This window comes from Cottoperca gobio, chromosome 15 (assembly GCF_900634415.1).
Source record: "Cottoperca gobio chromosome 15, fCotGob3.1, whole genome shotgun sequence".
Lineage (NCBI taxonomy): Eukaryota > Metazoa > Chordata > Actinopteri > Perciformes > Bovichtidae > Cottoperca > Cottoperca gobio.
The window spans coordinates 18,725,839-18,738,027 of record NC_041369.1 but is presented as its reverse complement, the minus strand read 5'-3'; the positions used below and the strand labels follow the sequence as shown (position 1 = coordinate 18,738,027).

The window sequence follows — 12,189 nt, the reverse complement described above, 5'->3', positions numbered from 1 at the left end:
TTCATTACCACACAGGGCTGCAGTTCATCCAGCCATCTATTAGTAACGCCAATTAGTTTACTGGGACAGGTTTAGGGGATTCAGACTCACTCAGGCAACGAGAGCTGCCCAAACTTTTTCATGTCAAGGCTCCCATGACAGACGTTTGATTAAGGTTTTTGTCTCAGTGACCCACATTTTAAAGGATTTTAAAAAAAATTGTTAAATAGGATTTTACAGCAGCAGAGTAAAACTCTGATTGGCAGTCATTTTTAAGTGTAATAAACTTTTATTTGGTTTATTTATGACTGCCGCTCCAATGAATTATCAGATTGATTTACAATCTAAGCTCGTTATAACACAATTAACTTGTTCATTGTGTTTCTGGGAGCCCTTTAATTTAACTCCACCATGATTTTAGCACTTGAACATACCTTTCTTCAAAACTGTGAGACAGTTTGCCTTTTTTCTGGACTGCTCTGCGCCCTAGATTTGCTGTTCTCGTGGATGTCATGCAGGAAACATACAACCCAAATGTCTGCGGCTGTGCAGCACTTCACACTGTAAACAACAGGCATAAAAAAAAATCTAACTTTCAGGCAGATATATGAGAAAATTCGATTTTCTTTTCAACACTTAGCTGTCACTGAAGGAACAGACCAGTCCAGTGTGTAAACATGACGCAACCTGTTTATAGTAAACTGAAACGTACAGGTTAAACAGGCCTTGCCACACTAAGCCTTGGTATTTCTACAGCAAGGCACAGCGAGCAATAAGCTTTTTAGAAAAGTCTCAGTCATGTCGGGGGTAATACTGGTACTTATAACCTGTTGTATTCATCAGAGGCCTAATTTCCCTTCTTTTTACACATTCAAAGAAGACTTTTTATTTTACTTTTAAAGTCTTGCAGTCAACATTATACGTAAATAAAAGTACAAAAGCATCAACATTGACATTATAGTCTTGCATTATAATCATTGATATGTTCATTTACATATCACTTTAAAGGTGCAGTTTGTAAAGGTGCAGCTAATTTCAATGATTTTATACAATATTGTGTAACTTAAGATATAATAATATAGCATATTTTTATAATAGTTTTAATATTCTGAATCTGCAAACTAACTATACTTATCAAATAAATGTAGTGGAGTAAAACGTAGCCTATATATGTCCCCCTTGTGTAGTGGAGTATAAAGTAACAGTACTTGTGTAAATGTACTTTGGAAGGGGTGCACCTGTTTTGTGTCACATAATAATCAAACTCAAAGCAGTTATTAGTATTACAACAACAATGCAATGTTAACTATTAACCATTAGGTTTTTTATTCCTGCTGTCAAGGTGGTGCACCTGCTCACATCAGCTCCGCCTCCACCACCACCACCCCCCCCCCCCCCCTGCTCCGGCTTGACTACAGTACCCAAGCCGCACCGCGCCGCTCTCCACTCTCTCCGCTGCGCCAGTCCGCCTCACTGACTCGCAGAACCAGTTGGTTTGGCCCAGCTTCTTCTTCTCCTTGCTTTCTCTCAGTGTGTGCTGCTGCTGTTGTTGCTGCCTGGTGTCAACCTACGCCGACGAGAGAAGAAGACATATCCCTCCCTCTCCTCTGTCAGAGGGCCGCTTCCAATTTGCCTTCACTTTCCTCCTCGCCGGCTCCATTGGCTTCCGCGCCGTGCCAGTCAACTCGCCTCCTTCTCCCAGCCCGAGTTGAGCAGCAACAGCTCGGAAACATCTGGCCGCCGCAGAGTGGTAGACTCCCCGTCCCTCCGCCTCGCTCGCTCGCCTCGGCTGCCTGTTATGGAAATTAGTCCAAAGTCAATCTAGTTTTGTCTCCGAAGGGAAAAAACAAGGAGGATTTGACGGAGGAAGACGTCGGACCGTGTTGTCTGTAAGTGCTCTTATTACCGGAGTCCGATTAAAGGAGGCTCAGGAGAGGGTGGGTTACGGGGGGGGGGGGGAAAAAGTAGCTTTCCTTAGCATTACTGTGTTGTCTCCTCGCACTAATAGTTGCTATGTTAGCTCTCCCTCCTCGGTGTTATAGCAGCTGTTGTCATAGCACCGGGGCCTTCACAACTGTACATATCGCTACATTGTAGCTTCTTCGCTTTACTTTTGTTAGCCATGATCCGGCTATAGCTAGCTGCGTGGGTCAGTGTGTGTCTCTGTATCTTTCTGTGTCTCTTATGTCTTCTGCTAACATTGTTACTTTGTTTCTCACAGCACTGCCAAACATTTCTTTTGACTTTTTTTATGCTAATTTCCTCGCAAGCTCAACAAACAGTCGTGGGTTGACATGCTTTTTTTAAATTAAGTTGTGTGTGTGTGTGTGTTAGAGTCATTTATAACAAACTCATTGTAGACTTGTGTGTGTGTGTGTGTGTGTGTGTGTCCCAAGTGTTGAATATTGCGCTGTCACGGTGTTAGAATAAGTCAAAGTAGTGAAAGAGTGCATCAGCATTACTGAAGTTAATTAAAGTTTAAATCGGATCATGTAATGTTTCAGACTGTGTAAGGAGAGCCGGTTTTTATTTTAAACATAAGCTCATTAAAGATTGGACATATTGGAGTCGATCAAATGTTTACAAGAATAATATTTGTTGTGAATAAACTGTAGGTTTATTGGAAAACTTCAAGGAAAAGTTCGCTTATGTAATGCAGAAATGCACGTGCATTATTGTATATTATTTAGCTCAACATTTATGTGCGTGCAAATGTGTCTTTTTTTTTTAAATCGTGTGATATCAGTAGGCGACAGTATTATAATATAGGATATGTATGCTGTATTCAACTTTACTGAAAGGTTTATTGTGAGATTCAGAAACAAAATGAAATTGAAAATAAAAATAAAAGTAGATTTGTTTCTATACCTGCATTTATTAAATTCACACGCAAACTTCTTCAAAACGAAAGCGAAATAAAGCAGTTGTAATAAGTTTCTCCCCGGCTTATTAAAGGCTCGTATACCTTTTTTTTGTTTAGGCTCTCATTAGGTTCTTTATGACTTGTTCTGGGTGGGTGAATACAGAGATAGATGGATGAATGAATGAGTGAATGAATGAATACAAGACGAGGCAGCGGCGCTGAACCGTAAATAAGTGGAAAACAATATCAGCTGCGTGCGTCTGTCAGTTTCAAATGTGCTGTGTTTGGCCTTTTGTTTATGGTTATTGGAAGGAGACAGAGGTATGGAGAGAAAGACTGAAGGATTAAGAAATTAGAAACAACTTTTTACTCGGAACATCTGGATATATATTCTGTAAACTTTCCATTTCCTTTGTAGTTGTGGTCGCTGTGGGCAGTTGTGGTTGCATGTTAACTCTTTTCTGTTTTCCATAAACCAAATCATCATCCCACTGCATTTAGTAGACCCGTGTTTTTTTTTTTTTCCCAGAGAGAGAGAGAGAGAAAAGGGGGAGAACGAGAGACAAAGTTGTGTGGTGTTGGTGTTGGTAGAATGAAAGAGGAGTCTGGTGGCAGGAGTGTAGAGGAGGCAGCATATGGCTGTAGAAAGAGCACAGCTGGAGGTAGCATCTCCATCTGAGGATGATGTCAGAGCAGCTGACAGGCTGCCATCCACCCCACCTCCTCCTCCTCCATCCCTCCACCGCCTCCACCCCTCCCCAGTCCTTTATTGTGAGTCTCAGCGGCAGCCTGGGAGAGTTAGTGCTGTGTGTGTGTGTGTGTGTGTGTGTGTGTGTGTGTTTGTGGCTGCCGATCAGCGCCAGTTAGGAGGAGGAGGAGGAGGAGGAGGAGGAGGAGGGAGGTGGTATCTCGTTCCCCCTCCAACATCTCCTCCACTTTGCATCTGTCCCTCGCAGTTTGAACAGCGTGTTTTTTTTTTTGCCTGCCTCCCTCTTCTTCTTCTTCTTCCTCTTCTCTCCTCTTCTACCCACTCATTGATTCAGAGAGAGCGAGCGAGGAAGAGAGAGAGAGCAAGCGAGGAAGAGAAAGAGCAAGAAAGAAAGAGAGAGAGAGAGAGATACAAAGCCATTCCCAGCCAGAGAGCCAAGCTATTCTGCTACAGTGGAGTTAATCAAGTTGATGCATACTGCTGCAGGTATTGTTTTGTGTGTGCATGTGTGTGTGAGGCAGAGTGAATAGAGCAGCAGAGTCTGGAGTAGTTATTTGGTTTTGTTGTGGGGATCTCCGGTGTGTCAAACCAGTGTGAGCGCGCTGTGTGAAGCTACTGGTGAGTAGTAAACTCGTGTTGGTGCTGCCTGTCTGAGGTGTAATTGCAGTCCGGGAACTCTCTGCTGTGTTTTTAGTTTGTGGTCCAGAGAGCTGCATTTAAAACTCAGCTATTGTTTTTGCGATTTGTTTTTCGTGTTTGCGTTGTCAGGCATTTTGTGCAGATGCTTATTAATTGAAAGCAACTGACACATTATTTTAAATCACGCTTGCTTCTTGTTTCAAGCCATTTCATTTATTCTAATAGTAAAAAAAAAAAAGTGAAATCATAATTAAAAGTAATGTTTTTTTTACATTTTAATTTAAAAAAATTAAATTCAGTCTTTTTTTTAATTAGTTAAAATCGAGCAAGTAAAAATAAACAAATTATTTTTGTTATTAAAAGAACAAAAAATGTCAAACTTTAAGCAAAACATAAAATCAGCTTCTATTTAATCCTAATCATCAAATCTGTTTTTTTTCTTTCAGTTAAATCTAACTCGCTGTAAAATTACTTGAAAGCATGTGCGGTCTTTTTTCCCCTCCTGTCGGCTGGAGTAGAGGAGACTAATTTAGAAGTTGCAGATTTGAGCTGCCTGAATTGGCTAGACAGCTGTAATCGCACTCCCTCCTAGTCTTAATCTCTTTATCTGGCTAGCAGCTGCCATATGGCCCCCGTCAGCTGGATCAGATGTGGGTAAGCCTCCCTCCCTGGCCGTCCCAGCCTCTCTCACCCTCTCTCCCTCCCTGCCCCTCTGTGTGTCTCTGTCAGACCCCTGCCTGAGCTAACTGGCCGGGCCGGGCTTGTCGGGTGACGGGCTGCTGCCCTCCTGAGCCTCCGCTGACGGCTCCCTCCCCACCGCCGTCTTTATTTTTAGCCATCTTTAAGGATTAGGATTGATGCTGTGACGAGCAGGGCACTTACAGTGATTGTATTGTAAATCTTCTCTTCTGGGTGGTGGTGGGGGGGGAGTTGAGGAAGAGGGTAATTTCTACTATGGGGCGGATGTGCAGGGTTTTTCTCGTAAGATTCGGATGGTAAGGGGTGAGGGACGGTGTGTGGAAGGAGGAGGTGGCAGAGGGGTTTGGCTGGACAGAGGGGGGATGGGGTGGAGGTGGTAGGTGGTACACCCTTGTCCCCGTAAGCCCCCTCATTAAAAGCATTCTAAACGAGCCGGAGGGCGAGCACACACGCATATACAGGACACACACACACACACACACAGTCTCACACACACAGTGACATTCTTGGTTTAGCTTCATTCAAATGAGGTGATTTAACTGCTTTGGTTAACACAGTGCAGAGCGGGACCAATGTATTTTCTCAGGCAGGACAAATCGACTTGGTTAACAGGTGGGACTTAATGATTTTACAGATTTCAGTCTCGTTATCGCCGTCTGTCATCTGATATTTAGTTGTTCATTTATTTAATCAACTAGATCAATTCTACAGACTTTTTTTTTTAAGGACACCTGAAGAGCATTGCTGCAAGTTTTCAGTCTTTCTTTCCCTCCCCTCTTCTAATCTTACACGTAAAGCCGGCGCTCGCAGGTTAAACAAGGGACAAGCTGTTTTGTTTTCAACAGTGCTATTTCAATTGGCCAGTTCGACTTAGCCTGTGGAGGTGGTTGGTAGGTAGGCTGGTACTAAGTGTGTGTTTGTGTGTGTGTATACGTGAGGACAGTGTGCAGCTGAAAGCCGGTTACCTAAAAAGGGCTGTGCCAGGCCAGGCCAAAGTGGGTTAATAAAAATAACCAGCGTAGGAGCAGCGACAATCCAGGAGTGCAGGCAGAGGAGTTAGAGAGATGCAGAGAGAGGGAGCGGAGAGACAGAGGAGAAGAGTCTGTCGCTGCTGGTTTACCTGAGATTAAGTCTGTCTGGGGGTAAAAACTGAATTAGTGATTATTCTTTAATTACTAATTATTCTTTTTATTTTTTAATTCTAATTATCAAATTTTCTTCTTTTTTATTTATTTTAGAGTAAATAATTATGGAAATAACGTCAACATTTGGCATCGCTGTACGAACGAATGTGTGCATGACTTTACAGTTACCTGCGTGGCGTTTGAATTTGGGAAGAAATATTTCTGTTGTTGTGATTGTGAGTAAAAAAAAAAAAAAAAATCATGGCTGCGCATAGATCATTACCAAGGATACATAAAATATACAAATATATTTAAAATATGTGGTATCTTTGCTGCCTGTTTTAATTTCCTTTTTTACTTCTCTGTCTCCCTGTTCTCATCCTGGCGTGTGTCTTTTCGCCCGCTCGTCCTCTCCTCTGTAGATTGACTTGAGCATCACATACCATCTGTGTGTTTGGCATTTGTCTCGTCTTTCTTGCGTCTGTTTTTTAAATATTTTTAATTGACCTCATTTAAAATAATTTTGTTTGCAAAAATAGCGTGAAGTGATGATATGAACACAGCCTCGATCTCTACATGGAACTTAAATTGTATCTTATCACATATTTCCTTTTTAAAAATGAAATGAAGATATCATCTTTTTAAAATCTCTATTTCTGTCGTCTTTGAATTTAAATGGGCTTTTTTAGGTTTTTGCTTTTCTCTTTAAATTTCTTGGTTAATTACCGTCACTGAACAAATATTCAACACTTAAAAAAAACTAATATATTTAATTGAAAATACAACACTTAATTAAAAACTTGCAAAACTTATCATTAGGTGTACATTTGTGACATCACGGATCTTTATCACATGTGTCTAACGTTGACTCTGCCTCTGTGTCTCTGTGTGGCTGCAGGTTATGAGGACGGCAAGATGGAGTTCCCAGACCACAGCAGACATTTACTTCAGTGTCTAAGCGAGCAGCGGAACCAGGGCTTCCTGTGTGACTCCACGGTGCTGGTGGGAGATGCCCAGTTCCGGGCCCACCGTGCCGTGTTGGCCTCCTGCAGCATGTACTTTCACCTCTTCTACAAGGACCAGCTGGACAAGAGAGACGTGGTGCACCTCAACAACGACATTGTCACAGCCCCGGCTTTTTCCCTGCTCCTGGAGTTCATGTATGAGGGCAAGCTGCAGTTCCAGGACCTTCCCGTAGAGGATGTGCTGGCAGCGGCCAGCTACTTGCACATGTATGACATTGTCAAGGTGTGTAAGAAACGTTTGAAGCAGAAGTCCCCGACGGAGGCAGACAGCACGCGCAGAGAAGAGGATGGTGGGTCCAGCTGCTCCGATAAGGCCGACAGTCTATCAGATGGTTCGACAGGCCGGCCTGCTACTGCCGACCTGCTGCACAGTGATGAAGAGGAGGAGGTGAAGGCCGAGGCAGGACCACTGTGGCTGCGGCTGCCATCTGCAGACAGAACAGGGACACCAGCCATGGCTACAACCAGCCCAGGTCAGGGCGAGGTGGAGCTGCAGGGTGGGGAAGGGTTGAGGGAGGGAGGAAAGCGGCTCTCCCCGGCCGGCAGCCCCACCAGCTCCACTGGATCCCTCTCACAGCGGTCCCACCGCTCCGTGAGCTCTCGTGGAGGGCAAAGGGGCAGGAGGGTGTCGAATGATGCGGCTGACTGCGTCCTGGACCTGTCAGTCAAGCCGATTTCCGGTAGCATCCACAGTAACCACCACCAGTCCTATTACAGCGGGGCAGCTACACCAGACAGCCTCCAAAGTCCATTGGCTGTGAGGGTGAAGGTGGAGAGGGGTGTGGCTTCGGACGAGGATGAGGAACTGGGAGGTGGGGAATATGACATGGAGCACAGCGGCATCACCAAGGCGACGGTTCCCATCACCAACGGGGGCCTGACCCACCACGGGGTCGGCGGGCCACTGTCGGCCCAGCGGCGGCTCGGCCTGGAAGCGCACCTGTCCGCTCTGCGAGAGGCCTCCCTGGCCTCGGAGCGGGACGAGAAGCCTTCGGCCACAGCAGACGACGAGGACATACTTGGGGGTGACAATGAGCGCGCCCAGGCCGAGGTGGCCAGCATGGATAGTTCCCTGCTGCCCTACGTCTCCAACATGCTGTCAGCTCAACACACCCAGATCTTCATGTGCCCGCTATGTAACAAGGTATTCCCCTCCCCGCACATCCTCCAGCTTCACCTCAGCTCCCACTTCAGGGAGCAGGAGGGCATCCGCTCCAAGCCCGCTGGAGACGTCAACGTGCCCACCTGCACCATCTGCAGCAAGACCTTCTCCTGCATGTACACGCTGAAGCGCCACGAGCGGACACACTCCGGTGAGAAACCCTACACCTGCACCACCTGCGGCAAGAGCTTCCAATACTCACACAACCTCAGCCGCCACGCAGTGGTGCACACACGTGAGAAGCCGCACGCTTGCAAGTGGTGCGAACGGCGCTTCACGCAGTCCGGGGACCTCTACCGACACATCCGCAAGTTCCATTGCGAACTGGTCAACTCGCTGTCAGTGAAGAGCGAACCGCTGGCACTGCCTAATGTCAGGGATTGGGCGATTGAGGACAGCTCCCAGGAACTGTGGAAGTAGAAACAGACTGCTGGGTATGATAAAGGGAAAGAGAGCGGAGAGTGAAAGAAGGGCAGAGAGGCATGGGGAGGTGAAAGGGAGAAGGCAAAGTCTGATATTTGGGGTTCAAGTGAGTCATGTTCTTGTGTGTCGCAAAATCTCATTCAATTGCACTTTAATAGCACATGAAAATGTTACTACTGAGTTTTTTGTTGTTGCTGTTTGGGGTAATTTTGTTTTTATTTTATTTTATTCTGAACTCTTATTTTTATTTGCCGTAAGTTCTGTTTGGTGGTTTTCATTGCGTCTAAGGACAAGGGTCCCACTGACAATGTCTCGCCTTCTCGAAGAGTTTTCACTCCGTTTGTGTTTCATCTCAGACAAAACACTCCGACGCTGGCCAGCGTATCGGCCCCAGATCCACAGACCGCAAACGCCACTACAGGAGTTCAGGTCGAACACACTGAAGTGAAAAAGCATTACAATACACTAAACGGGTACTGTGATCACCACACACACAGTTTGAAGAAGTGTGTGTGTGTGATACTGCACTACTCTGGCAAAAATTTCACCTGACGTGCGTGAGTGTGTATGAGTGTGTTTTGTGTGTATTAATTTTATTTTCTACTGGCATGGAGGTGTCGTTGGCGAAGCGCTCCCCGCTTCTCTCGTTAAGCTCTTTGGTGTTGTGTGTTCAGGGTAAAGCTGGCTGACTGACAGACTAACTGATGGCACTCATGCAATGCACAGCCTCTTTTTTTCACTTCCAATCAATTTGAAGTATTTTCTAAAAATGGAAAGACCTTTACAAATTATTATAATTATTATTATTGTTATTAATAGAATTTTTTTCTTAAATATAGCTGGCAGTCTTTAAAACATCTCTTGTTGAAAAGGTATTTAATTTAAGGTTGTTGTAAATTGTTCTGCTATAGTTTTAGAATTTAAATCCGTTTAATTTTTTTTTTTAAATTAATGATTATTATTACTATTATTATTATTTTGTTACTTTTTTTGTAATGGGACCTGCTGTTGTTGCATGACGTCCAAACCTGTATATTTTAAAATACAAATGTGAATTTGCTGTATTACTGTACACATTGTAATTGATCAAATATTTGACAACAGGCTTTCATTTTCTTTTCTTTGTGAATACTACTCCAGGGTGCAGTCTGTTGAAAAACTGAATATTATGGAAAAAATGCATGAAAATTTGATTTTGTCTTAAACCTTTTAAGTTGTGGTTTTTGCATCGGTAGGTGGGGTTGGGGGTGGGGGTGGGGGGGGTGTTGTGTGTTTGAACATAACACTTTTGACCGTGAAAAGTTGGATTGTTTTCTACTCGTCGTAGGTCTGTCGCTGGGCTCGTAGAAGAATGTTACCGAATGTGTTTCCGTCGGGTGTTGAAGCGATATGATGAAGCATTTTTAAGCCTGTGTGTATATGCACTGATCTCTCTGCTGCGTGTGTGTGTGTGTGTGTGTGTGTGTGTGTGTGTGTGTGTGTGAGCGTGTGGCTTGGTAATTACCAGTCAATTTAACCTACTGAAGATCTACGTCCACCCAGCACTTCCTCCTCCTGCTCCTCCTCAGGCGTTCAATTTCTTCACTGCTGTATGTTTGTTTTCCACCTCTAATGTCTCCGTCCTGTCTCCAGCTCGAGACGTGGTAAAGCCATGTCTTAATTATTTCTGCTCATTGGGCACTTACTTCAGGTCTGTTGAGTGCAGTTATGTGGCTCTGGCTCGGCTAAAGCGTGAAGAATAACGGGGAGAAACGAAAAGGAGAAACTGAGCTGTCCTGCTGAAAGTTGAAGGGTCAGATATCTTTGTACTGAGATGAGCGGGGGCCGTGCCGATTCCGTACAATAACCCACATTGGACACAGTGACGTGAATGTGATAAGACGTGCGTGTATGTGTGCTCGTGTGTGTTTTCCTCTTAAAACATAATTCTTACTTTGAAACCTTTGAGAGAATTGGCATGCCTGAATGCACCTTTTTAAGCTAAAAGACATAAAATCAGATTTCTTTGCTGAAAAGATGCCTTTATTAAAAGAACATGTCCGATGCTGTGGAAGTATTTGATACTGTAGAGCATTTGGGAAATTGTTGTTTGAATCATAAATTCATGGAATTTATTGAATTTGAAATTATTCAGAAAAAAAGATGTCTTATTATATTTTGATCATGTGATTGGGAAAACTCATTTTGTGTATGTGAATGTTTAAGTTGAGGGCTACATCAGTTTAATAATAATTTATAGGTTTCTTTTCAACCTCTGTATCTCAAATTGTTTTGGTTAGAATTTCAAAGGAATGGTCAAGCGTTTATACAATCCAAAAACATTTAATACAGAGATACTAAGAAGTGAACGCTCTACATTTACACTCAGATGTGTGTGTGTGTGTGTGTGTGTGTGTGTGTGTGTGTGTGTGTGTGTGCACGCCCCCAGTGATGTGCATGTGGTGGGTGGGGTGGTTGTATGTGTTGCCCTGTCATCTGGTGGCACCTACAGGCTTTGCCAAGGCAACAGTGTGGGTGACATTGCGACAGTTTGCACCGCATTGTCTAATTCTTCTCAAAACGTTATTTCTTCACTGCATATGGGCTCACTCCATCCTGCTGTTGTTTTCATCATTACTGCTGTTTTTTTGTTTTTGTTTTGTTCCTCTGGTTGTACTTGACCGCCTTAAACTGCTGTAGTCCGGGCTGTTTTTAAAAAATCTTTAATTTTTAAAGTGTGAACGTGGGGTGGAGTTGTGGGAGCGATGACAACCGCTTCAAGACGCTGTGAAGTAACCACCCCGACGAAACATCTCCATCTTTTGCTGTGCTTACTTGAAAACAAAGGGGGGGAGTTCTAAAAAATAAAATGTTCTAATGTCATAGACAGACCGTTTATGGAAGGGGGGAGGGTGGGATGGGCGTGAAGTGACTGAGTCTGTTTTGAAAAAGGACAATCACTGTCTGGGGAAAAAAACAAGCAGATTTTGATTCAGATATATTTGCTCCCTCTTGAGATGAAAAATTTTCTTTGCTTTTTCTTTTATGTTCCTTTTTCAGATTTAGTCATTTTTAGCTTTGACAATCATAGTTGGGTTGATTTTTTTTTCTCAAGGGGAGTAAATTCTAATTGTGTTTAGTTTTGTAATTTTTTGGTGTGCTGTTGTTGACATTTTTAAATTGTGTGCAAACTGCAATAAATTATAAGAATCTTGAAATTCAACTTTTGTGTAAAGTTCTGTTTTTTCTTCCGACAAAATAAAAGCAGTCACGGCTCGTCTTTATGTAATCATGTGTCATCTTACTAGCAATAACTCGTGTTACGGCTCATGTTGATGCTGAGTTTTACCTCACAGTTTCTTTACTGCCATTAAAATCGGAAACATAACTTAATATTCAAATTCAACATCCTTTTTTAAACACATTTTTAGTTTAGATTCAGAAACGTTGGGCTTATTCGCAGCTCACACGTGCACACAAAGTTACAGGTTGCAGAAGGTTTTGACATCCTGTTCCTCAGTGACTTGCAATGTGGGTGGAAGATGTGTACATGTTTGTGTGTGAGCATGATGGCCTGAACAGTGTGT

The 12,189-nt window shown here is 43.6% G+C and overlaps 1 protein-coding gene across 4 annotated transcripts; it reads left to right on the top strand.

Moving 5' to 3' along the window:
* Positions 1-1,415: 1,415 nt before the first annotated feature.
* On the top strand, positions 1,416-11,825 carry zbtb18 (zinc finger and BTB domain containing 18). Of its 4 annotated transcripts, XM_029449910.1 has the most exons (3): positions 1,416-1,868; positions 3,886-4,037; positions 6,912-11,825. In XM_029449910.1, the coding sequence occupies exons 2-3, from the start codon at positions 4,022-4,024 to the stop codon at positions 8,618-8,620; spliced, it is 1,725 nt and encodes a 574-aa protein (XP_029305770.1). In that variant the 5' UTR covers positions 1,416-1,868; positions 3,886-4,021; the 3' UTR covers positions 8,621-11,825. The 4 variants fall into 4 exon arrangements, with proteins under 4 accessions (XP_029305770.1, XP_029305771.1, XP_029305772.1 ...); XM_029449911.1 differs by lacking the exon at positions 3,886-4,037; XM_029449912.1 differs by lacking the exons at positions 1,416-1,868; positions 3,886-4,037 and adding an exon at positions 4,043-4,169.
* Positions 11,826-12,189: the final 364 nt, after the last annotated feature.